Here is a 27,331-nt window from a genome sequence, read left to right on the forward strand (position 1 = left end):
AGAAACAATTAGCCCTGATACTATATTTTGGTGGTGGTAGCACTTCAAAGAGGGGAATATGCGAGTGACTGATAAAGCGCATTCTAGCTAACCATGCACCATGGTTATAGATGTCAAAACTGCCAAAGCTGCAGAGATGTTGCAAATTGACAGGTTAACTGAGCAAACTTTCAGCTTCACTTGGCATCTCATTTGAACGGGTTCAGCATATTGTGACAAAGGAAGTAAAAATGTATCCTGTGTGTGCCAGGTGGGTACCCAGAAATCTCACAGAACAGCAGATGCAACGACGAGTTGAATTGTGCAAGAACACCGTTCGAATGTCGGAGAAGATACCCGATTTCCAGACATCGATTGTGACGTGTGACAAATCGTGGATTCGTCATTATGATCCTCAATCGAAACAGTCCAGTGGAAGGAAACACACAAATTCGCCCCCGACAAAAAAATTATTTGTGATTCCTTTCGCGTGTAAAGTCATGCTTCTGCTGCTGTTTGTTGCTTACGGTATGATCCTACAACAATGGGTTCCCAGTGGACAATTAATGGAGACTACTATGCAAACGTCCTGAAAACCCATTTGCGTGGAGCCATGAGGAAGAAAAGACCACATTTGCTGAAGAAGCAGTGGTTTTTGCTCCAAGACAATGCCTGACCACGTTGCTGCTTTTGGATTGGCAACACTGACTGATATTAAAGGGACAGCACTTGAACACCCTCCATATACGTCAGGTGCATAAATATTGGGACATTTACAGAATTTTCATATTTTGGCCTCTATTCACCACCACAATGGCTTTGAAATGAAACAAACAAGATGTGCTTTAACTGCAGACTTTTAGATTTAATTTGAGGGTAATTACATCCAAATCAGGTGACCGGTGTAGGAATTACAATGGTTTCTATATGTGCCTCCCACTTTTTAAGGGGCCAAAAGTAATGGGACCAACTAAACTATCCTAAAACTAACTTTCACTTTTTAATACTTTGTTGCAAATCCTTTGCAGGCAATTACAGCTTGAAGTCTGGAACGCATAGACATCACCAGATGCTGGGGTTCATCCCTGGTGATGCTCTGCCAGGCCTCTACTGCAAATGTCTTCAGTTCCTGCTTGTTCTTGGGGCATTTTCCCTTCAGTTTTGTCTTCATCAAGTGAAATGCATGCTCAATCAGATTCAGGTCAGGGGATTGACTTGGCCATTGCATAACTCTTTGGTTGCTTTTGCACTGTGCTTCGGGTCATTGTCCATCTGTACTGTGAAGCGCTGACCAATGAGTTCTGAAGCATTTGACTGAATATGAACATATATTGCCCGAAACACTTCAGAATTCATTCTGCTGCTTTTGTCAACAGTCACATCATCAATAAATACAAGGGAACCAGTTCCATTGGCAGCCATACATGCCCACGCAATGACACTACCACAACCATGCTTCACTGATGAGGTGGTATGTTTTGGATCATGAGCAGTTCCTTTCCTTCTCCATACTCTTCTCTTCCCATCACTCTGGTACAAGTTGATCTTTGTCTCATCTGTCCATAGGATGTTGTTCCAGAACTGTAATGGCTTTTTAAGATGTTGTTTGGCAAACGCTAATCTGGTCTTCCTGTTTTTGAGGCTCACCAATAGTTTACATCTTGTGGTGAACCCTCTATATTCACTCTTGTGAAGTCTTCTCTTGATTGTTGACTTTGACACATATACACCTACCTCCTGGAGAGTGTTCTTGATTTGACCAACTGTTGTGAAGGGGTTTTTCTTCACCAGGGAAATAATTCTTCTGTCATCCCCCACAGTTATTTTCCGTGGTCTTCCGGGTCTTTTGGTGTTGCTGAGCTCTCCGGTGCGTTCTTTCTAACAATGTTCCAAACAGTTGATTTGGCCACACCTGATGTTTGCTATCTCTCTGATGGGTCTGTTTTGATTTTTCAGCCTAATGATGGCTTGCTTCACTGATAGTGACAGCTCTTTGGATCTCATATTGAGAGTCGACAACAACTGATTCCAAATGCAAATGTCACACCTAGAATCAACTCCAGACCTTTTACCTGCTTAATTGATAATGAAATAACGAGGGAATAGCCCACACCAGTCCATGAAATAGCTTTTGAGTTGATAGTCCCATTACTTTTGGCCCCTTAAAAAGTGGGAGGCAAATATAGAAACCTTGGTAATTCCTACACCGTTCACCTGATTTGGATGTAATTACCCTCAAATTAAATCTGAAATTCTGCAGTTAAAGCCATTGTGGTGGTAAATAGAGGCTAAAATATGAAAATTCTGCCAATGTCCCAATATTTATGCACCTGACTGTAGCCCGGGCTTATCGCCCTGTGATTTCTGGACATTCCCAACCCTGAAAAAACAACTGCGTGGAAAGAAGTACTCAACAGATGATGAAGTGAAAAATGCCACAGATGCAACACTAAAGTGATGTCACAAACAGTCTACTGCACGTCTTTGAATCGTTGTTAAAACTCTGCCAAAAATGTATTGACTGTGAAGGACGCTACTTTGAAAAATAAAAATGTTCAGATACTGTGGAGTTATTTGATTCTGAATAAAATCTCATTACTTTTCAATCAGCCCTTGTGTTTGCAATGTATGCAGCTTATATCTTTGAATTGCTATTATCACGTACTGTAGAATAGAAGTCTCTTATGCTGGCCGATGTGTGTGTGTTGGAGGAGTTTATTTGGCCTGTTTATTTTTCCCCCTAGTCTAGATTAACCCCACGTTACATACAACTGTGATGGGCTTATAAACTGTTTTGAGCAACTTCCATTCTGTGTATCAGAAAATATGAGTTATTGGATGCATTAATAGGAAAAAATCATACTGTACTTAACTTGAAATTTTGACCTGTCAATCTATTATTGTGTCAAATACTGGATTCATCAACTCTAGCAAGATTTCTAGCATCCCTAAACAATCTGAATCATATACATCCAAAATGACTGGGTTAGAATCCTTGGTATCTTTAGTAGTATGTTTATTAGCAATGGGTTGCCTACAGAGTGAACAAATACACTATAGCTATTAAATTTTGAGGTAAAAAAATAAAATAAAAGGGGTTAGTGCTAGAAATGTGGACAAAATCAAATCATTTGATAGAGTTGTTTTTGAGGTGTCACAATAAATATATAAACCCAGAACTTTTACCATTTCTCCCCTCCTCTCTTTCCATGGAGTTGCATTGTCTTTTAGGGGATCTAGGATCCATATACTTGAACGGATTCTGATAACTGAATGCATGTAATAGTCTCCTCTTACAGTGTGGGGTCAACCTGCCATCACATTAACCAGCCCCAAACTGGTCAGCCCAGGTCTGGAAATCCCCTGCATGTGGTGGGTGCTGGGGTAATAAGTAAAAGATAGATTTAATATTGTTCTTTACAGTGGAACTACAGGTCCCAGCAAGCCTGCCTTGGCATGACAGCAGTTGGAGAACCACAAGTGCCAGCATGGCCAGAAATTAAGGGCCCGCTGCCACCTATAGTCCCACTGAAAAGAAAATATTACAAAAACAGGAGACACACACCAAATGTTGAAACACTTTATTACACACATTTCAAACTTACCAGCTCCTTGAATGTGCTCGGTCACCTTGTCCAGTACTAGTCCAAGGTCTTGGTAAAATAAAAAAAAACCACAAACACCCAAGCCCTTGGACATGCTGTACACTATGTACAGTGCTAACCAGGATCTGCTAGTTCCCACATGGGTCAGGCTTCATATTCACTTGGGGAAGCCTGCACATACAGTTTTAAGTGTTGTCATTGAATGACATTCGCATTTTACAGGATCCATTCGGCTACTTATTATATTATCTATCCAGCCATTTACTGAAATGCGTCTCGATTGTGTACTGCAATTTTTCACATTTAGCTAATGCATGCTTAAACCTAGACCCTAGTGGGAATGCTGTCGCATCAGACACAAGTACATCAAGTTGAAAGAGTCACAGCTAAAGCTTTACATATGTGACTGACTCTGAATTGATTGCAAAAATGAAAATGTATGTGTAATCGCATTTTGTGAGTCCATATGCGCCTGGTGCTGAATAAAGCTACAGAATGTATTTGGAGAGCCTTCTTTAAAACGATTTTTATCCCCCTCAATCTATTTTTTTTGTAAAGAATCTACAGAGGGTTATTGAAAAAATGTATTTACTTAGTTACTACAAAAGAAATTTATTAATATAAATTTAACATGCAAAATCTTAGCATCACTATATTAAAACAATTATTTTCACTTCCAATGGATTTTAAAGATGGAATTGGTTTTCTTTCATGCAGTTTGAATGGACTTCTAAATTCTGAGTTTATGTCAAAGTAATGTGTTTCAGTATTTGCAAAGATGTCTGCTACCTCATTAACAGCGAGAACAATAAGGGGTAAATCTACTAAAGGGAGAGTTTTTAGAAGTGAGTTTTAGAAGAGATGTTGTCCATAGTAACCAATCAGATTCTAGCTATTATATTCTAGAAGGTGCTAGTTAAATGTTAAGTAGAATTTGATTGGTTGCTATGGGCAACATCTCTTCTAAAACTCGATTCTAAAAACTCTCACTTTAGAAAATTTACCCCTAAGACTCTACTCTGCCTGTAGAGGTATTACAATGGGAAATATGTCATATTAGTAATTTGTTTGGTGAAAATTTAATTTATATAATGAAAATGTATTTTAGAGCCATTATTCGCCTTGGGTTGTGCTCGTTCAGCAAGCATGGTTAGTATTATTCCGGGATGCTGGCTAAAAATTGCTCCATTAAGGAAGACCACTTAAAAACAAAGATGCATATGTATTTATACATATGTTATGTATATATCATTGGAATTGTTGATTTGTTACTGTTGTTCCCTAACTCTTTCCCAGAATGGATAAGTTATATTCTTTTGATAAACAAGTCAATAAGACTAAATATGCAAGTAGGATTTGATAAACTAAATTCATTGTCAAGGACAAGTGGAACTCATCTCCCAGAAGCACATGAAAACTGCTAAGGTCAAAATCTACTTGCAAAGGGCTCGATTTAGACCCGCTCGCTAGATGTGGTCGCACGCTAGATGCGTATGCAAATTTCAGCAAGACAAGCGATCACATGGCAAGGCATTAGCACGCCCTCTATGTCTCAGCATGCGATCGCATTGTGTATGCGGACGCCCACCAGATTGTCTTAAGACGCCCACTTGTGCACGTCATCTCCTTGAAGTGTATGCAACCATCGGTACATCGGGTACCATCGGACCCGTATGCAGCACTTGTGGCTGACCATACCCTACCGCAAGCACTTCAGTGTGAAATATAACCAAGTGATGTGTACTACGACGCTGCCTCTTAATTATGCATGCCTCTGAAATGGAGTTGAGATGCTCAGGCACGCCTGCGTACACACCTCCACTCCCGCGTTTTTAATGACCAGCCTCTGTCACCACCCACAAACAGCTTCTCCTGTAACTCAATAAGCTGGGCTATCTATGCACGGCGATGTGAACGCTTCCCAACCGCGTGGACTGGTTTGAGCACTGCGATGCATACGCATGCACAGAATGGAAAAATCGTCTGGCTGCGTGCGATCGCTTCCTAGTGAGCGGGTCTGAATCGGGCCCTAAGTACTGTAGGAGTTCAAATGGAGGAAAAACGTAACTCTGCTGCTTCTACATCATGCAAGAGCCAGGGAGGGGATGAGTATGACAACTCATCATTTTGGGGGATGAACATTAATAACGCCATGAAGCCCCACCCCACAGTCAAAATATTAAAATCAACAGTTATACTCTATCAATAAAATATTGGCTCCTACAGACTTGGGAGTTCCTCATTCAAATGATATGGCCCTGGAAGAAGTTCTCTAGTAGTCATGTATATTCACCAGAGAATAACTTCTACACTGAAGAAATCATTAATAAAGGGATGGTGAGGTTGCCCATTCTGGCTTCACAAAAACTCAGACTGTTACCTCTTTTTGAGGCCCCTCAGCGGTTATTGTCTGGTGCCAAAATACACCTGAACTACAGAAACACTAGTAGAACAAGGGCTGTACAGCTGATGTAAACTGCAAATGGGAAACTTGGCTTCGCGTAATGGCGTCAGCAATGTAGTAACGATTCCACACCAAGATCATTTCCAGGACTACATCAGTTGGGAGGTCATCCATGACGACAAGCTCTCGCAACTCTCGGGCAGCCCCCCAATCCAGGTAGACCCTTGCCATTGTTAACTCTTGCTCCAGTCTATCTGCCATGGTTCTTTTGGCAGTGCGATCTTGCAAAACTGCAGCAGGATCAATAAGGTGGGGGGCTCACTACAGTGACTGAGGCCACTGAGTCTCTTAAGCCTTCTCCCTGCAGGGGCACCACTTGGAAAGCTCCCTGGGGAGCTGCAGGTGCCGCAACATATTTTGCGGTGGTCTCTTAGTCATGCAGGTGACTGTTTCTGTTGAGTCAACCTGCAACTTGCTGAGCTCCATTTTACTGACTGGAGGGTAATCAGTCAGTCTCTTTTGGGCTCACCTCCATGGGTTAAATTTGGGGCACAAGTCTGGGGTGCTTGTTGTGTGCGACATCCTTAGATGGTCTTTATAGTGTGGTATTGTAAGAAATTCAATATATTGTGAGCATGCACCACACTTCAATCAAGTTTTATTGAAACCACCAGTGTATTAATTCCACTCTGTGTCCTCCACCCTTATGGTACTGCACTCACATGTAATCAATATCATAATTTTGCTCAAGATCTCCGAAATCCATCTGTTCCTCTTCACTCACAGCAAGGGAATATTGGAGATAGTGTATATCTGTCTAATCTCTATCATAGCTATATATTGTAAGCTTGCAAGCAGGGCCCTCTTACCTCTATGTCTGTCTGTTATTATCCTGTTTTGTTTTATAAATGTTTCCAATTGTAAAGAGCAACGAAATATGCTGCGATATATAAGAAACTGTTAATAAATAAATAATAACTCATACAGATGTGTCCTCACTCATCTTTTTCTGCAGTTGCGCCAAACAGCCCCTCTTGGCGTGCCTGGTCCTGTGAGACTCTGCTAGTGCTGGGCATCTATTTTGCCTAAATTGCGTCTAAGTCGCAATGTGATGTGACTAAGAAGCAACAAGAGACTGTGCTAACTAATTTGATATGTAACACTTGTATATCTGTGTGCTCTCTCAATCAGCATACGAGATGCTACGATGCAGTGGCTGCAGCTTTTTTCCACACCAAGTTCTGTTTTCAGTCTCAGGTGCACACAGATATACAAGTGTCATATGAAATGAATCACCACAGTCTCCAGGTGCGTCCTAGTCGCATCATATTAAGACTTAAAGGCATTTTCTGCAAAAAAAAAAAAAAAAGACGCCCAACACTAGCGGAGATGCACAGGACCTAGCAGGCCACTCACACCGGGGATATTGTGCTGCATGGCGTATTGATACTAGATGAGAAAGGACACATCTTTATCTATCTAGGTCATATCTGTCTCCTGTCTATCTATCTAGAGGGGAATACTAGATGGACCACGTGGTTCTCATCTGCCGTCAAATTGTATGTTTCTATGTAAGCATATCGTGGGAGGCGCTAATAACCATCATTCTCCATCTTGGCACATACACACTCAGGAGTAATTGTCTGGTGATAACCAGACAATAACACCATACACTACAGAAAGCATTAAACAGTACAGACATTGGTGTTGGGGTTTTTAAGCTTACATCTTTCTCCATCATGGCATCATTAAACACAGGGGTACCTTTAAATGATGCAGTAGGTTGTCTATTTCAAAATGGTATTTTCATTTTCCAGTACAGTTCTTAGTCTAAAACCTACATGTAGTATACAATGTTTTACTGTTTTGGACACTGGATTAATGCCGAAAAGTCTTTCTTGGTGATGGTGACAAAAACAAACTAAACAGAAATTACACATATTTGTTTTTAGTTTAATTTTTACAATTTCAATAAAAGCTCCAAACCCTTTGTTGCCCAGTTTGGGTAGATATGCAACCATGTGAGGAGAAATAAACCAATTAATAATACTTTCTAAATATTCAATGTCTTATGAAAAAGAACATAGGATATAATTTGTGTGGGTGCTGTAAAAAGAAATTACTGCTATTGATGTTGGAATGTTACCAGTGTAACAGCTGGCTCAGCATAGGGGGGTGAGAAATGCCTCAAAAGCAAAGGGATTAATACATAATATGCATATACCAAATCTAGAGTAAGCAAAAGAGAAATTAAATAGTTAGAAAAAAAAATCAGGGATGAAAATATAATTGCTGGCTTTGTAATGTCTCATGCCAACCGGAATGGGATTGAAATACCGACGGCTCATCCCTTAGGGATGCCTAACCCAAACCTCACCACTAGTGCCTAAACCTAACCCCCCTCCCCGCACCCTAAATCTCCTAGGGGGGGAGGGGGGCTAACCCTAACATCTCCCCTAGTGCCTAAAGGGGGGGCCTAACCCTAACCTCTCCCCTAGTGCCTAAACCTAAGTCCCCACGGGGGTCCCTAAACCTAACCACCCCAACACCGTGCTAAGTGTATACTTACCCGGCAGAGAGGACGATCGGTCCGGCATCCTCGGCGTTGGGATTAACATACACTAGTCATCAGTATTTCAACGCCTATGTTAAATCCCTTCCCGGGATTACGCTGTTGGGATTGAGACCGGCGGCCGCATCTCATAACTACATCCCTGCCAGTCATAGACAGAGGGAGTACATTTGTTTTTTTTACACTTTTTGTTTAAAGTCATAGCAATATGATTCTCGTATAAATAGGAGAACACGTTTTAAGTTTTGTAGTATTTCCCTGGGCCTAGACTTTACATTAGAATAGAGTGTGGAGTAACAGAGCAGGATCAAGAATGATGCACAAATTAGTTTTACTTATACCAAGTTAGGGTCGTATTCAATTTGAGGTGTTTTTGGCGGAAACTCAATGCAATGTAATAGGCGAAAAAGTTTCGCCTATGAATAGCAGACGGCAAAAAGTGCAGAATTGGGGTTTTGGGGTGCAACGTTGCGGGAACCCCCGTGCAGCCTTCAGACAGTCCCTCAAAGGTAAACTGCATAAGAAAAATGTTAAAAAACACTTTTGAACACCCCAATCACTTTCATTTTGGGGGTGAAAAAAAAAATGTTGGGGGACAAAGTTAAAAACTAGCTAACTTGACTCTAGGGGGGTCCCCAAGTATGCCACAGGTGTTTTTTTGATTGCAGGTGCTTACGGCAGGTGGATTTTTCAAGATTTTTTCAACTTCACTTTAGCAACTTTTAAATATGCTGACCCCCAAATTTGCTGGGATAAGTTATTTTCATAGCTAACCCCCATGTCAGAGCATCATTTGGGGGTGTCAGGCTGATTTCCCCAAATTTGACAGTACTTTCCGTGTGTTCAAGTTTCGCCGGGTCCCGTTTTCGCGTAGTTCCATATTGAATATAGGGTAAACAGGGACAGCCGCAATACTTTTCCGCCTGCTAAACAGGCGAAGTAGGCGGAAAGTCCGGGCCGTGAAAAAGTATCGCGGCTCGGCTCAAATTGAATACGGCTCATAAAGGGATATTTGAGTTGAAATTTTACATGAAGACATGCAAATTTCAGCTGTCCCATATATCATTTTTCTTTTTAATAGAAAACTAACAAAACCTTGAACTGTAACTAAAACGGCATTCAGCTTCTTTGAAGCCATGTTCTATCGACACTGATAGCGCTATGTCATTTATAAATTATGTTCATTATATAAGGAGTTTCTATAGAGAGAATATGCTCCTGTTAACATTGTATATCTTAACACCATGATCCGCTCCACAACTCGCCAGCTGCAACCATTCTCCATTGTCCGGATCATCAAGACCAGCACGACCCGGCTTACTTCTCCAGCAGAGCTGCTTGACAGTCAGAGTGTGACAAAGGCTGAAAGAGATATAACAGAATAAGGAAGGGATCTGTGTGACAACAGTAAAATGTCAAACTCAGCTGGCTGCAGGATTCAAATACCATCTTACATCTAATTAGTCTACTTTATCTCACTACTGCCAACTGAGAGAAATAGACTTGTCACAACCTGCAGGTATTAAATATGCCGGAATTGCCAAGGTTATTAACAACACTAATGATACTTTATCCCTTCTCTTGTCAATAATTTAAACTGCAAACTCTTCATCAATTTTAAATTTCAACACATTAGTGTCAGGTCACACATCTCAATTACCGACTAATGTTCTTTGGGGATGCTCCTCCGTTGCAGTTTATTTTTTTCTTCATACAATGCATTTACGCTTGCACTAGTGATGAACCAATTTTTCCAAAAATAGGAAATTACTGAAAGACTTTATATAGACACTGAATGCAGTCATTGTTGACTCATGTGATTGTAATTGGTATGTCAAGTTCTAGGTACAGATCATGAAAATTGCACAATCACTTTGTAATGTCTGTCTGCAACTGGACAAACATGCCTCCAAAAAACATACCCAAAGGCTAATAATATGTGCTGTCTTGCAGCTCCATTCTTATTTCTAGGTGCACAGCAGTAAACATGATTTAAGGAGTAAAAAAACAGATCGATGTTGGCAGGAAGCAGGCATTTCTCTTAACTGCAAAATAACACACAGGACACTTTTAAAGAAAAGCCAAAACGTATAAAATATTTTAATTGTCTTTGGAACAAGAAATATATTCAGGTACACAGTGATTCAAGAACATGCTGTGTACAGTATATTAATAATAAATACAACAGAAATTATTTGGACAGTAATACACTGTTCATCACTTATTTTCTGAAATGTAAAATATAGTAGTGGTGAGACTAGACTGCCCCTGAAATCTTCAAAAAATATGAGATATGGTAAGAACTTACCCTTGTTATCTCTATTTCTACGAAGTCCATAGGGTTCCACAGGATACCTTGGGTATAGGTGTGACGTCAGTCGCAGGGCACCAAAGAGTTAAGCTTTCAGCCTCCCAGGATGCACTAGGTCCCCCTCCTATACCCCGCCCCCGGGCCAAGGCACCTCAGTTAGTTACCAAGCCATAGGCCGGAGGAGGAGAAGGAAGAGAGAGAACAAAGATCTGGACACATACAAGAATCACATTCTCACCAGAGGGAGACGGAAAACCGGTGACCAGAGCAAAGCCCATCTGCAGCACAGGTGCGACAGGGCGGGAGTCCTGTGGAACCCTATGGACTTCGTAGAAATAGAGATAACAAGGGTAAGTTCTTACCATATCTCATATTTTCTACTTCAGGGTCCATAGGGTATCCACAGGATACCTTGGGGATGTCCCAAAGCAGTATCCTTTAAGGGTGGGGACGCTCCTGTGCAGAAAGGAGAATCCGCTGCCCGAAGGAAGCATCCTGAGAGGCGAAGGTGTCAAACCTGTAATACCTCACGAAGGTATGGACAGAAGACCACGTAGCAGCCTTGCAGATCTGAACTGCCGAGGCACCACGTCGAGCTGCCCACAAAGGACCCACAGACCTAGTGGAATGAGCCTTCAGAGAAGGAGGGACCGGTAGGCCTTCATGAAGATAAGCTTCAGAAATAGCCATACGGATCCAGGCTGCCAAAGTTTGCTTTGAAGCAGGCCAACCCTTTTTACAGAAGCCATAGAGGACAAACAAAGCGTCCGACTTCCTAAACGAAGAAGTGCGGTCAACATAAGTCCTTAAGGCCCGCACAACATCCAAAGAGGCCTCACCCACGGAAAGACCCGGTGAGTTAAAGGCCGGAACAACTATTTCCTCGTTAACATGAAACTGGGAAACAACTTTGGGAAGAAACTCGGGCCGAGTGCGGAGCACTGCCCTGTTCCCATGAAAAACCAAGAAAGGGGGTCTACAAGAAAGAGCCCCTAACTCAGAAACACGTCTGGCCGAAGCAACGGCCAGAAGGAAAACAGTCTTAGCTGTTAGCCATTTAATATCCACTGAGCCCAGTGGTTCAAACGGCGGTCCTTGGAGAGCCCTCAGGACCACAGCCAAATCCCAAGGCGCCACAGGTGAAACAAAGGGCGGCTGAATACGGAGAACACCTTGCATAAAGGTGCGCACATCCGGGATTGTAGCAATCCTACGGTGAAACCAGACAGATAGGGCCGAAACCTGTACCTTCAAAGAAGCAAGGCGCAGCCCATGATCTAGTCCCGCTTGCAGGAAGGCGAGAATCCGAGACAGACGAAACTCCCGCGGTGCATAACCTCTCGGTCGACACCACTGGAAGTATGTATGCCACACGCGATGGTATATCCTCGCGGAAGACGGTTTCCGAGCTCGTAACATGGTACGCACCACAGAGCTGGAAAACCCCCGGGACCTCAGCATGGCCGTCTCAACAGCCACGCCGTCAAAGACAGCCGAGTCAGGTCCGGGTGAAGACAAGGACCCTGAGACAGAAGGTCCGGTCGTAGCGGCAACTGCAGAGGACTGTCCACGGACAGACCCTGAAGGTCTGAGAACCAGTGCCGTCTGGGCCACGCGGGAGCTATCAACAGGAGCGTCCCTCCTTCCTGTTTGAATTTCCGGATTACCCGTGGAAGAAGGGAGACCGGAGGGAACAGGTATGCGAACCTGAACGTCCACCGGACGGACAGAGCATCCACCAGAGACGCCCCTTCGTCTCTTGTGCGAGACCCGTACACCGGCAACTTGTTGTTGTGCCGGGCCGCCATGAGGTCGATTTCTGGAAGACCCCACCTGTCCACCAGTAGTTGAAAAACGTCCGGGTGCAGGGACCATTCCCCTGGATGAACGTCCTGGCGACTTAGAAAGTCCGCCTCCCAATTTAGCACTCCCGGGATGAAGACCGCTGATATGGCCGGAAGATTGCGCTCCGCCCAAACCAGGATCCGAGAGACCTCTACGAGAGCCGCCCGACTGCGAGTTCCTCCTTGCCTGTTTATGTAGGCCACGGTGGTAGCATTGTCCGACTGGACCTGCACCGGGTGACCCTGGAGAAACCGCTGTGCCTGCAGGAGAGCATTGAAGACCGCACGGAGTTCCAAGATATTTATTGGAAGCTCCGCTTCTGTCGGCGTCCACCTGCCCTGGAACAAGTGTGGACCCGAAACTGCTCCCCAGCCCCGAAGACTGGCGTCCGTTGTCAACAGGAGCCAATTTGGAACCCAGAACGGACGTCCCTTGTTGAGGTGGGTCGTCTTTAACCACCACGCAAGGGACAGGCGAACCTCCGGGGTGAGCACAATCGTCTGGAACTTCAGAGACTGAGGCAGCCCGTTCCACTTGGACAGGATCAGGTGCTGCAGAGGTCTGGAGTGAAACTGGGCGTATTCCACCATGTCGAACACCGACACCATGGAGCCCAGTAACCTCATCGCCGAGTGTAAGGACACCCGGCGGCTGTGCAGACAACTGCGCACCCTTGACTGTAAAGCAGAGATCTTGTCCTCCGTCACGAAGATCCTTTGCTGTCCCGAGTCCAATAAGGCTCCAAGATGCAGAATCCTCCGAGACGGGATTAGAGTGGACTTCTGCCAGTTGATTAGCCAGCCGTGCCGTTGCAGCAGTGCAATGGTCAGGTCCAAGTGGTGTAACAGGAGCTCTGGAGATCCTGCCACCAATAACAGGTCGTCCAAGTACGGCAACATGCGGACTCCTTGCAGCCGCAGAGAAGCCGCCATGACCGCCATCACCTTGGTGAAAACACGTGGTGCTGTCGCCAGGCCAAAAGGTAACGCCCGAACCTGGAAGTGGTCGCTGCGGATTGCAAACCGAAGGAACTCTTGATGGCGCAAAAGAATAGGGACATGCAGGTAAGCGTCCTGTATGTCCAATGACACCATGTAGTCCCCAGGTTCCAGCGCCAGAATGATGGACCGTAGGGTCTCCATCCGAAACTTCGGGACCCGCAAAGACTTGTTGAGTGCTTTGAGGTTGAGAATCGGACGATATGACCCATTGGGTTTCTGTACCAAAAATAGATTTGAATAGAAACCCTGGCCCCTCTGGGAGAATGGAACAGGCACTATAACTCCAGCCTGGAGCATAGTGTGCAATACCTTCCGCAGCTCCGTAGCCTTGTTCCGGTCTGATGGTAGACCCGTGGTGAAGAATCGAGCCGGGGGTCTGTGCCGGAAGGAGAGGGCGTACCCGTGGGAGACCACCTCCAGAACCCAAGTGTCTGTCGTAGTGAACGACCAACACCGGGAGAACTGCAGCAGGCGGCCTCCCACCCTGGGATCCCCCAAGGGGAGACCCGGACCGTCAGGCCGCAGGCTTGTCATCTGGCTTGGGGGCCGGACGTCTGGTACTCCATGCCTGTTTCCGGGGCTTGACCGATTTCTTAGGGCCAGCCTGTCGAGGAAACGACTGTGGTTTGGGCCTGCCCTGGGCCCTAGATGACCGAAAGGACGATGGTCCAGAACCAGAAGGAGCAGCGGCCGACGGGAGACAAGCAGATTTGGCTGCCGCCAGCGTGGCCACAATCTTATCCAGATCCGGACCGAAGAGAACTTCTCCGGTAAACGGCAACGCTTCCAGACCTTTCTTGGAATCTGCGTCCGCCTTCCAGGATCGCAGCCACAAGGTGCGACGAGCAGCTACCGCTGCTGAAGAAATTCTAGACACCAGAGTACTAATGTCTAGAGCCGCCTCGTTGATGTAGGTGGCCGAATCACGGAGATTGCCAATCAACTCCGCCTGTTCGGCCGGACAGTCGGATTCAAAAGAAGCTTCTAATGAATCCGCCCAGCGCTCCATCGCTCTGGCAACCCAGCAAATGGCCATAGCTGGCCGTGCTGCCCCCCCTGCAAGGGAATAAGCGGACTTCAGGCAGATTTCTACCTAGCATCCTTAAGGGAGGACATGGATGGCATCGGCAATGTGGCACTACGGACAAGACGGGTCACGTGAGAATCCACCTGTGGAGGGGATACCCACTTAGCAAAATAATTATCCGCGAACGGATAAGCCACCGCCAGGCGTCTCTGCGGCTGGTATCTTTTGCCAGGTTGTTTCCACGCCTCCTCTAAATGGTCCACCAACTGACCTGAAAGAGGAAAGACTGTGGCATCGCCCTTCACATCTTTGAAAAAGGCATACTTAGATTTAGCCGCTGGGGGAACTTCGTCCTCAATCACCAAGGCTGTGCGGACCGCCCGAATAAGTCCAGGAATATATACTTTGGACTTAGCATCAGCGTCCTTAGTATGGAGAGATTCCTGATCGTAAGGATCCAGAATCTCCCCATCATCAGACGTCCCTTCGTCATCCTCATAAGGAGTGGACAGAGACGCCACCGGCCTTTTATGAGGCCGCATCACAGACTCCCCTTGCAACACATCCGACAAGTGCTGTACAGAACTCGTCAGGGAGTTAACCCACGCTGGCTCCTGAGAACCCGGGAGCGGGGAAATAGGGAGACTGTGGGGTACCACCAATTGTCGTGGGAACCCCTGCATGGGTGACGACACCACAGACTGCTGGGACAAACCCATCGGAGTAAACGCGGGCTGCGGAGCTAACTGGCCCACTAAAGCTGTTAACGCCTGAGCAAAACAAGCCCAGGGCGGCTCCTGTACCGGTGCTGTAACCGTAATAGGCCGCGCCATGGACAAACACTGCCGGCAAAGGCCCTCCGCGCTACCCTCCCCCTCCGCTAACGGTACTTTGCACGTGGTACACTGTAGCCGGAGGGGAAAATCACTTTCAGACATGATGGCACCACGTATGTGACCTCTCTCACCAATTAAGTATTAAATAGGCGAGAGACCACCCTGCAGCACCGCACCGCACCGCAAGGGCTTTAGCAGAAAGAACAGGGACAGTAATAAAGCTGACAGTTTAGAGAAGAAAAGTTACAGGCAGCGCTAGCACAGTCACATACAATGCAGAGAAATAACAATTCCTGCACTAACAGCGCTGATCACTCAACTACACAGACACAGGGCCTGGTAGGACATAGCGCTGCATACACAGACCAGAGCCACAGCGGAGGAGAGGTATGCGGGGGGACCCAGACCACGATGCTTCCTTCCAGACTTCCAGCAGCGTTCACCATGCGTTGCAGAGAAGATGGCCGCCGAGGAGCAGAGAGAAGCTGGCCTGGGGGAGGAGCGCTGACACAGGACCAGTCAGCACAGTGCAGAGAGGGCTGTGTGCAGCGGGGGAGGCGCCGGCTGTGAGACAGGGAAGGCGCGCTCCCCTGGCATGCATTTAACCCCTGGGACGCAACAGCGCTACCGCTCTGCTGTGGTCCGCTGTCCCAGGGGGTAGTGGAAAGCGCAGGTTCAGTACCTGGCTCCACGCTGCAGCCAGTCCCCAGGGAGCCCCCTGCCTGGGGACTTAGGACCGTGTGACCAGCGGGGACCCACCGCGGGACCCCGCTGCTTACCTTTGTCCCCCTTGGATCCGGCCATGGTCCGGAACATCTGGGGTCACCGCTAGCTGTGACCCCAGATGCTCACCAGCATCCCCGGATCGGTACCGGCGTTCTGGCACCGGCGGGGGTGTAGGGAAGACAGCATGGACGTCAGGACTGACTGTCCATGCTGTACATCCAGATGTGCAGCCACAGCTGCACTGAAGAAAGCTTCAGGGGCTCTTCTAGCCCCCACTCCGACAGGTGCACCCGACGCCGGCCGGGCACCAAACTAAACTGAGGTGCCTTGGCCCGGGGGCGGGGTATAGGAGGGGGACCTAGTGCATCCTGGGAGGCTGAAAGCTTAACTCTTTGGTGCCCTGCGACTGACGTCACACCTATACCCAAGGTATCCTGTGGATACCCTATGGACCCTGAAGTAGAAATAATCACAATGGTTTAATTCACAGTTTAATGAGGTTACGAGCCAGGAATGGCTGGTCACCCTACACCATGTCGCAGACTTCAAAGTTATGTTGGGCAAAACACTGTTTGAATCTGAAGTCAGCAGCAAGAAGATGCTCCTTTAGTGTGAGCTGTGACATCATCCTTTTCAACTGCAAGTGGTGGCTTTTAAAAATCTGCTTGTCAGCGGTTCTGGATAAAACACTTTTAAGTCCCGCAATCAGAACTGCGGATGCTGGTGGCCTGCTGCTTACTAAATATACCCCTAAGACTACTTGTTTTAAACTTGTGACCCTGAAGCGCAACATGGCTTTTGCTTAGAAATGAAGCTAGTGATGCTGTGGGAAATTATACTATATATTAACTGATCCAGGTGCTCACATTCATAGAGATGACATTGCCTCTTCGTTAGGAGGATGCTTCTATATTTGAAAAACATTCCACTGTGAAAGCTACAGGTATGCAGCAAAGACAGCAATTTGTCAGAAGAGATCTATGAATGTTCTTTTAACAAGTTACTGTGCTCAAAATTCGACTTTATCCTTACAGACACAAGGTATGTTTTCTTAGAAAATACATGGATACCATACAAAGGGAAAAAAACAGACACACTAACCTCTGGTCCATCTCATAACTCTTTATCCAGTCATCAAGCATAGCATTGTATTGCCATTTGTACAGGTGTATTTTCCCACATTCTAACCCAACAGCAATGATGTAGCTGAGATATACGAGAGAAGATTGTTAAATCTAAAACACCGCAAAATAAATATACTGACTGTAGGATAAGTCAATATGAATATTAAAGATTAAACTTAAATGTACAGTGCAATATTTTTTATTTTGTTAACTTTTTAAAACCCCAAATACAGAACACTGGTGTCAGGCGGCACATTTGCCATGTTTCTCATGTTTATTTCCTTCAATGTTTAACTAGAAATGTTTCCCCAGCACCACAAATGTGGTTCTACTGTACAGGGGATGGTCACCTAAATAGGTTCCTCTCTATCATTCCATTAACTACTGTGGTAAGTATTGCACATTGCCACAGATCAGCAGTTATCAATGTCTTTTCCCAAATCTATCATGTTAATTAATGCTGGAGGGAAACATGTCAGCAAATTTTCACTTGACATATAATTGAAAGGTGACTATATAATCCACTCACTTACCTTCCATGAGAAGCAAGCGCTTGGCTAACACTGACAGCTGTGACTGAATCTCCTGCATCTTGAAGAGTGGAGCAAGTCTTGATAAGAGCACAGCTGTTCTCATTCTTGCTGTCAGACAACTGGCAATCACCCCATACAATGACCTAAGCAACATATGAAGATACAGTTAACACTTTATAAACTATACTGAATCTCAAGAGATTTTGCTTTAACGTTCATATATCCGCAGCTACTAATCTAAAGCCAACAAGGTAAGCATAACTAACACAGTAATGAAAATAATGATGATGCATATCCAAAAATGAAAGAAATAACAAAAAAGAAGGAAAAAAACAATACAAAAATTTAAAGCTGCCCAAGCATATGCTTAGATGAGATGCTACAATGTACTAATGTTGCTGCATGTAGGCCTCAAACAATGGGATCTGTTCAGTCAAGTAATTAGCAGACTTGATCAAAAAAGTATGGAAAACTAGTTGGCCAATGAATACATGTTTGTATGGTGTTACCGGATGACAATTAATGAAAGGGACACCTTGCAAGACAACTGTTGCACCTGGATGTTTGCAATCTTGGTCTTGTGGCCAAATAGCCTGTCATCCACCAAGTTTGAATGGCATATTTTATTTTTCTTATCGGAGGATAATGTAATCACTAATTTATCAGTCATGTGAGCTCGGTAGCATATATACCTTTTTGTCTCTGCTTCCTGTGACAAAAAACTTGCTGTCTGGTGTCCAGTCACATGCCCATATGATTCGGCTATGGGCAGATGTATTCTTGTCCGTGTTGGCATGCAAAATGAAATGGGGTTCTGCTTTAGGGAAAAATAAAAAAGGAGACAACACAATTATAATACAAATCTGTTAATGAAACAAAATGATTACACAAAAAAAATTTAAAATTGAAAATACAATATGTTTTTCTTACGCAACAGTGTAAAAAAAAGGCCTTGGATGGTTAGGGAAAAATATGTGACTTGTACATTTTGTTTTATGCACACTTTTTTTTATTTCACGAAAACATATTCTAAACGTAAAAGATCATGTTGCGTCTAACTAGAGAAGCAAAAAATCCAAGCTACAAACAAGAATTTGACCAAATATATTATTTAACAAGTCCTGGTGTCTCTGAGATTTCTGTGTCCAGAATATAGCTAATGTTTCACGAAATTAAAGTTGGCCCACAAACCAGGACGATATTGTTCCAACCAGCCAACTGGGAGCTTTTCTAGTGACTTCAATGTTCACTGGTGTCTATTTAATCTTTATAGTACACTTATTTAATGCTTGAAATAAAAGAAAAAAAATGACACAAAAAGTGCGAATAATGTGGTATGAGTTCAAGTATGCAAGTCAATCCATCAAAATTGGATACGATTCTCGTCAGTGGATCAACAGCAATTCAGAACTTTATTATGATCCCTTGTTATTAACGGTTTTCCAAACTTATTTCTTCAGCAAATATATCTAAAAATATGTTATTTTCCTCTATTGCACCACTTTGCAGAAGCTACCATGCATTTCAGTCATTGGTTGTAAATAAACCATTGGTAATTTCTGAAACTGCATAGACACCTGAGATCAAACAAAACACGGTACGATTTGTATTGGTTTTGAACAGAAATAACTCAGGGAGTTCAGTATACTGCGCATGCGCTAACGAAAGGATTTGGCTTCTGGCAATGATCTGGTATCGGCCAGAGATTGCTAATGTGTACGAATTAATCTGTCCACCAACGCACCATAATATCCATGAAATGTGTTTCTGGGTGGCAACCATGCAATTGGAACTCGTCTGTGTCATGGGCATGCAAGAAGACTTCCATGCTCAATTGTAGCATGTGGACAGAGATGAATGAAATATTACACAAGAACATTCAAACCAATCCAGCAGGTCCCTCAATGTTTGCCATGGTCCATCTGTCTTAGCTATGGTAGGTAATGTGTTGTCATTGACCAGTATGAAAAAAATCTGCCACAACAGCGGTGAGTAGAATATCCCAATTCCCTTATAACTCTCTCCTACTTCACATAGGTAGCTCTACACCACTACTCTGAGGACAGCATCCTACCAGTGTACAGTTGTGTCCTCATACATCTGGCCTCAATAGGTCACACAACGCGACTTGCGTGGCGTGAGTAAGCAGCCAAATTCCATGCTACTCTGCTAGCGTTGGGCGTCTTTTTTGCCAAAAATGCGTCTAAGTCGCAATGCGATGTGACTAGAACGTACCAGCAGACTGTGCAGTTTAATTTGATATGTGACACTCTTATATCTGTGTGAACCAGAGTCTGTATATGAAGCACAACGGCACTTGGAATGAAAAAAGCTGCGGCCGATACATAGCACTTCGTATACAGATTCAGGGATTCAGTCGCACACAGATATACAAGTGTTGCATATCAAATTAATCAGCTCAGTCTGCTGGTGTATCCTAGTTGCATCACACTTTGGCAAAAAAAAGACATCTGGCGCTAGCAGAGTATCACGGCACATGGCTCGCTGAGTCAGGCTTTTTATTGCGACTGCAGCAAAGATGTTTAAGGACACATTTGTAAATGGCATTGGGAACCTCGCTGACACAAGTGAAATGACGTAGAAATGATTCTGCATTCGTTTATTCTGATGTAACTATTCTGTCTGAAGACTCTTGTACTTTGTTATGTCTGGAGTGCCCTCCAGTTTCAATGGTACTGCAGAAACCTTGTGGTGCCTAATAAGTAAAAGATTATAATTTTCTATAATTACAAACAAACGTTTTAGGTGAAAAAAGCTAATAAATATTTAAAAAGACATTTAATGTGTTAAAAGAATGATGCATAACATGTCACTAGCGTTTAGTACAAATAAAGAGCCAATGCAGGCTTTTTATTAAATATAATATTTGCAATTCCTGCAAGACGAAAAAAATGAAATAAAAACAACTAACTTAAATGCCAATGATAAAGTAAAACCATGTTAGACATGCATCAATTACTCTCCTGGCCACACATCCAATTAACAGGGAGCACACCAGCACAACTGCTAGTCACCTGACTGCGTTGGAATTCCCTCCTGCTTCCTCCAGAGGGACCAATTTCTATCTCTGGAAACTGCTAATAGGAATTTGTCATCAGGAGAAAATGCCATCTGAGTAACAGTCAGGTTGTGAAAAGACAAGCTCTGGATCTGCTTCCAGCTTGTAGTACTCCACAAAATAATGACGGCATGTTCTCTTTTGGAAGCCTAAATAGGAGGAAAGAAATTGAAAGTGGGTCAATCCCTGGTAAGTCTGACCTCTCCAAACATATCAGTTTTCCTGTAAAAACATTGCAGCAGGGTTCTTTCTTTGAAAAATGTACAACAAAAACAAACACTGTCTTATTATAGTGACTCAAGAAATAATGTTCTAATTGGAGAAATAGGGCCTGATTCAGAGCCGGACGCTCTGACCAGAGCGCTCGCTCTGAATCAGGGCCCTCCTCCATTAAAATGGAGCGTCCTCCTGGACGCTCGTATAGCTGTGGGTCACCACCCACAGCATATACAAGCGTCCAAAAAGATGGTCGCGATAGTCTTGATCATCGCGACCATCGGACTTGCGACGGAAACCTTGCGGTAGGTTCTCCCTGCCACAAGCCCTGGAGTGATTTTGGCTCTATCAGAGCCAAAATCACTCCCACTGACATCACTAGTGATGTCAGTGGGGCCGGCTTCAGACGGTAGGCGTGCTGTCAATCAACATCGACAGCACGCCCCCTTTGGTGCGAGATCCGGAGCGACAGCTTGGCTGTCGCAGTCCGGGTCTCGCGCATGCGCGCGACGGAGCTCCCTCCGTCGTGCGCATGCGCAGTGGGGAACATCGACCCACTTGCGAGCGTACTGCCGCTTGCGAGTGGGTCTGAATGACCCCCATAGTCTATTTACTAGGAGACTTGGATTACTATATATAAAGTTTTTTACAATGCAGTCACATTACCTTGCATGCGGAAGCAATGACTGTTCTGGAGCGGTTACAAGCTACAGAGAAGATTTCATAGCCATGCCCATACCTAAAAAATGAAAAGGCAACAAAGGATCAATTTAGTAAGATCTTAATTATGATATTTATTGATGAGAAAGCTTTTATAACTTTTACTCAATTTGGCTCAATAATTAGACTGCAACCACTTTTTCCTATTAAAATTAAAAATGCTAGTCTCAAATGCACCACACAATTTCAAATAAGAGCTAGTTTATGTGTACTTCACTACCATGAGCACATCAGAGACCACAAGCACACTGTAATTGTTAGGAATATGGTTTCCAGAATTTTTTTATTAAATGTATTTTTCTTGGGTGGGGTACAGAATGAAAAAAAGAAGGGGGATTAAACAATGGAGTAATAAATTATCAAATGGATACAAAATTGAATTTAATGAAATGATACTTACAAAATGAGACCATATAAAAAAAAACAGACACAATTCTACAATAATTATTAGATTGGGATATTCTAGTCAGCATCCAGACAGTCAGGATGCCGGCGGTCACAATACTGACAGCGGCATCAAACTGTCAGGATCCTGACAGATTGCAGAGGTAAGTATTAGGGTCAGGGGGAGACTAAAGGTGCATACACACACAACGATTTTTTGAACGATTATCGTTTAACGATAATCATTTGAAAAAATCGTTCACTTTCTGAGTCAAATGATGAACGATTATTGTTCATGCGCGTTCACGTTTGTAGTTTAGTCAGACTTGTCAACTCAACGATTTTCATTAAGTTAATATGCAAAAATCGTTTGTAGTTCATAAAAATCGTTCATTACATTTAAATGAACATAGTAAATGAACAACTTTAGTAAACGATTTTAGTTAATTTTTTCAAGATAGAAAATCGTTTACTAAAATCGTTCATTAACTCAATCGTTGCAGCTTTAGTGTTAGAGTTTAGCACTATGGGGAGGGTTAAGGTGCATACACACACAGAACGATTTTTTTAACGATTATCGATAATGATATCGTTTATCGTTCAATCGTTGAAAAAATCGTTTACTTTCGAAGTTAAAATGGTGACCGATTATCGTTCAAGCGCATTCACGTTTGTAGTTCAGTCAGACTGACCAACTCAACGATTTTCATTAAGGGAATATGCAAAAATCATTTGTAGTTCAAACAAATCGTTCATTACATTTAGTAAATGAACGATTTTAGTAAACGATTTTCGTTCATTTTTCCCTTGAAAAAATGAATGAAAATTGTTTACTAAAATCATTAATTTACTAAATCGTTATGTGTGTATGCAGCTTTAGGGTTAGCCTACCGGAGGGAAGGGTTAGGGCTAGGATTCAGAAGGGGTGAATTAAGGTTAGGGTAAGGGTTATAATACTTAAAAAAATCTTGCGGAATCCTCACTGTCGGGATCCCATACCCAACCCAATAGATTAATCATTAGGAATTTCTTATTTCCAGTTTGCACAGAAGTAATTTAACAGAAAAGCTGTCAAACACAAGCTGATAAATTGAACTTACAACTTTTGAACCTCAGGCCACAGTGTGTTCTGCAACAGATGATCTTCTGTTGGGGGCTCTGCAGACAACACATTCATTAGAACATGGTCAACAAACTTTATTTGGGAAATGATTAAGGATTATTATTTAAGAGTCGTCACGTGTAATTTGAGTACATATAAGGGGAGCATGCACAACTATGGTTTTAACATAGTATAATAATATAAACTGTGAAGCAAAAAGCAGTAATAAATCATTCAATGAAAAAAATCCAGCACACAATCAAGGTTAATTAATAACAGAGAAAAGCTAATGAATCTTAGAATCAATAATACTAAATTCTAAAATCTCATCAAACATTTATTTCATTTAAAATTCTACTTGTCTTTTTGTCTTGTTTTATTAAACTACATCTACAAATAATAAATTTATTGCTGCAACGCACATCCTCTAGTACATTGCTTCTCAAATACAGACCTTTGGACAAGCTAACAGTGCATGTTTTCCAGGTCTTCTCACAGAATCACAAGTGAAATTAGAACCACCAGTGGATCTTTTAAAATATATGCGTCAGTAATGAATACACCTGTAATCATGCACTGTTATACCTCTTTTACACTAAAGTCTCGGGGCCGAACCCGGGATTTCGAACACGGGTCCAACCTAGGTCGTACCCGGCTTCTCACCCACTTTCCACGTCCGGGTCGGTCATGTTCACACTGCACCCGTGTGCACTGGAACTCTTCTGTCGATGCTTGGAGATAACATCATCTCCAGGCGCCGGGAAATATGGATCTCCCCATGCTGTAAACGGGACCCAGATCGTCCGACCCAGATTACCAGTTTCCACTGCCCCTTAACCCAGGTTCTACCCGTGTTCAACCCTGCTTGCTTCCCTGGTTGGATTGCCGTGTCATTTTTATGGGAGCCGTTTCCACTGAGGCCCAAACCGGAATGACTCTGCAATAACCCTCGTTTTTCACTCAGTGGAAAAGAGGTATTAGTGTGTTTCAAGCACTGGATTTGAGAAGCACTGCTATAATAGCTACTCACTCTGCTGGCACTTTTAATGGCCACTTCAGGTAGGCAGATTTTAGAAGTATGAAAGTTACAGGCAGCCACCAATCAAAACTTTTGAATGGGTGCCTAGAATATGACGTTAGGTTGTTTGGAAAGAATTTCTCTTAAGTAGAGATCCCCTATACAACAATCACTTGTATAAAAACTGTGATTTTGACAAGTAGTACACTGTAGTAAAAAAATGACACTGTTCAAATGGTGAGCATTATAGTAAATATACTGTAAAGTAAAAAACAATATAAATATTCATAAACAATAAGTATACAATCTATACTGTGCTATCCTTCTGTCCAATAATGCAGAAGGCTAATTTAATATAAAAAGTTGTTTGTTAAAAATTTGCTGTCTGCATTAACTGTATTTTGTACTATGAAAGATGCACATTGGAAAGAATTCCACGTTTGTTGCTTGCTAAAACTCTGGATGGAATGCTTCTGCCAGACTGGGGGCAGTGCAGAGCACTGCAGTGCATACAGGGCTTCCCCATATGCGGCAAAGGCACGCTCTCCCGAAAAGGAGGTGTGGCTGACCGGGGAGCGGGCGTGTCCTCATGACACATGCCCAATTTGTCACTCTTGGGGCCGTGCCCAGCATTTACAGAGGTGCTGGGCTTCCCTCAAGATCTCCCCTCACTGTGAATAGATGCCGTGCACATGCCTACAGCATCTATTCACCCGGTGACTATTTGAAACCGCAACTTTTCCCACTCGTGGGACGCTGCGACTCGGTGGGGAAGGCACAGGGCAGGCTGCGTTAGCAGGGTGACACTATATGGGTATGGCACTTTCTGCCACTTTAAAATGGGGTAGGACGGGGCACCCCACTAAAACCACCTATCAGGAACACTACACACACATACGAGGGGAGTGCAATAAAGTTAAAACATAATAGCTTGTGCGGGATTTGAATTAGATCCCTCGGTCAGGTTTATTCTAGTCAATATCTTAACTCTTTTGATCAATTTAAATCTGAGTTTAATATTCCTAATTGTTATTTAGGATATCACCAGATGCAGCATGACTTGGGTGTGCAGAGTTTGGAGGGACCCCACGCTGTTTCATACATTTCCTATCAAAGTACTGTTGGGCAAGGTGGGCTACAGTAAATTCAAGTCTTTCTTATATGCTGGACATTGCCTCAGGTCTCCACGGCCGGCTAGCTACCTCTCAGGGCAAAATGGAAAGCTGATCAAGGAAGAGTTTCTGATGAATCTCGGCATGCTGTGTTGGGTGGTTCGAGAAAGGCTGCACGGAGTGTACAATACCAGCAGATACATTTTTATACTACTTTACCAAACTTAAACTGTTCCAAGTGAGTAGCTGGAGTGCATCTGATCGGCCGAAGTGTAATAATGATCATCCAGATATTTTCCTGCATTTACTCTGGAGCTATCCAGTGGTACATAAATTCTGGGTTGAAGTGTGAAATGTTATTCACCTCACTGGTTTTCCTCTTATTCTTCTCTATCCGGAGATCTGTCTATTTGTGATCTCCTTTGAAAACACCCTCACTAAACTAGTGCTTAAATACATTTTTAATTTAACATTGCAGTTGGGTTTATCATTGCTTGGAGCTGGAACGTGCACGTTCCAGGCATGGATTTTCCAGGTTAACAACATGGTGAGCCACAAACAAATCATGTATGACCGCCAAGGTGAGAGGTGTCAATATCTCTTGGTGTTGACTCCTTGGTACATATTTCATTTCACAATCTTCTCATGAGGTTTCCCCTGACTGAGAAGTCCATTTTCTCAGACCAGAATATGGAATGTTTTTACAGACCATCAAGACTATTCTGAGAAATCTGTTCCTTCTCTCCAGGGGAAAAGTTGCCCATAGCAACCAATCAGCTTTGAAGTAGCATCTATCAAGTACATTCTTTAAAATTATAGGTAGAAGCTGATTGGTTGTTAAGGGCAACTTCCCAACGCTTTCACTGAAACAACAACCTTGATGAGTGTAAAGTTTTTATAGTAGTGTATAGCTCTGTTTTGCTAATTCTGTTACACAAGCTATCTAGTGGTGACCTATTATTTTGTTAATTGTGGGGTTTCTTTTATTCCCCTTCTTTTATTTTTTTCCCTTCTTGTTTGGGTTTACTTTTTTATAGTAAAATGAATACGTGCAATAAAAATTACCTGATAATCTTATTTGTTTTTGTAAAGTATAGTTTGGTTTATAATTACACTGGGCATGAACCAGTTCTTAATAGAAGTTCTCAAATGTACCAGCTCAAATGTCCACACCGACATATTATAAAAAGATAACACCAAATCTCATTATAATATAATTACCTCTGCTAGAGAAATGTTGGAAAAAAGATGGTATATTAAAGTCAGTGTACAATTGTATGTGAATGACAATAAAGTACTCCAAGATAGTATGCAGAGTACTGACGTACACATACATACTGTATAACAAAAGTGTGACTACAATCACTGATGATAGATAATGTGCAGCTCAACAAATAATTATATCCAGTATACACATCAAATTCAGGTATGGAAGAAACAGAAAACAAATGTAGTCAAATGTCTAGCCAAGGTCAGAATGCAAGTAAATGAGCAGCAGCAGAGGTCACTACAATGAAACAGGAACTATCCCTGGTGTGAAAAACTCACCAGCAAGCTATTTTAACTAGCCTGAACTGACAGAGTGTGAGGACTAAGGGGTATATTTACTAAAGTGTGGGTTTTTAGAAGTGGAGATGTTGCCCATAGCAACCAATCACACTCTAGCTATTATCTTTTAGAAGGTGCTAGATAAATGTTAAGTAGAATCTGATTGGTTGTTATGGGCAACATTTCCAC

General features: G+C 43.3%; 1 protein-coding gene across 2 annotated transcripts in view; it reads right to left on the reverse strand.

Annotated features, from left to right (window-relative positions):
* Positions 1–7,759: 7,759 nt before the first annotated feature.
* The window catches only part of ELP2 (elongator acetyltransferase complex subunit 2), a 175,751-nt gene continuing 156,179 nt past the window's right edge, over positions 7,760–27,331 (reverse strand). Inside the window, exons 16-22 of one of the 2 annotated variants that reach the window (XM_088476287.1) lie at positions 23,463–23,520; positions 21,925–21,997; positions 20,999–21,191; positions 18,656–18,777; positions 17,964–18,106; positions 17,408–17,512; positions 7,760–9,922 (exon numbers count right to left, since the gene is read on the reverse strand). In XM_088476287.1, the coding sequence (XP_088332413.1) occupies positions 9,760–9,922; positions 17,408–17,512; positions 17,964–18,106; positions 18,656–18,777; positions 20,999–21,191; positions 21,925–21,997; positions 23,463–23,520 (857 nt within the window). In that variant the 3' untranslated portion in view covers positions 7,760–9,759. Of the gene's footprint in view, positions 9,923–17,407; positions 17,513–17,963; positions 18,107–18,655; positions 18,781–20,998; positions 21,192–21,924; positions 21,998–23,462; positions 23,521–27,331 lie in introns of both variants that reach the window. The other variant, XM_088476288.1, reaches the window with a different exon arrangement.

Source organism: Taudactylus pleione, unplaced genomic scaffold (assembly GCF_031769625.1).
Source record: "Taudactylus pleione unplaced genomic scaffold, aTauple2 ptg000186l, whole genome shotgun sequence".
NCBI classification, from domain to species: Eukaryota; Metazoa; Chordata; class Amphibia; order Anura; family Myobatrachidae; genus Taudactylus; species Taudactylus pleione.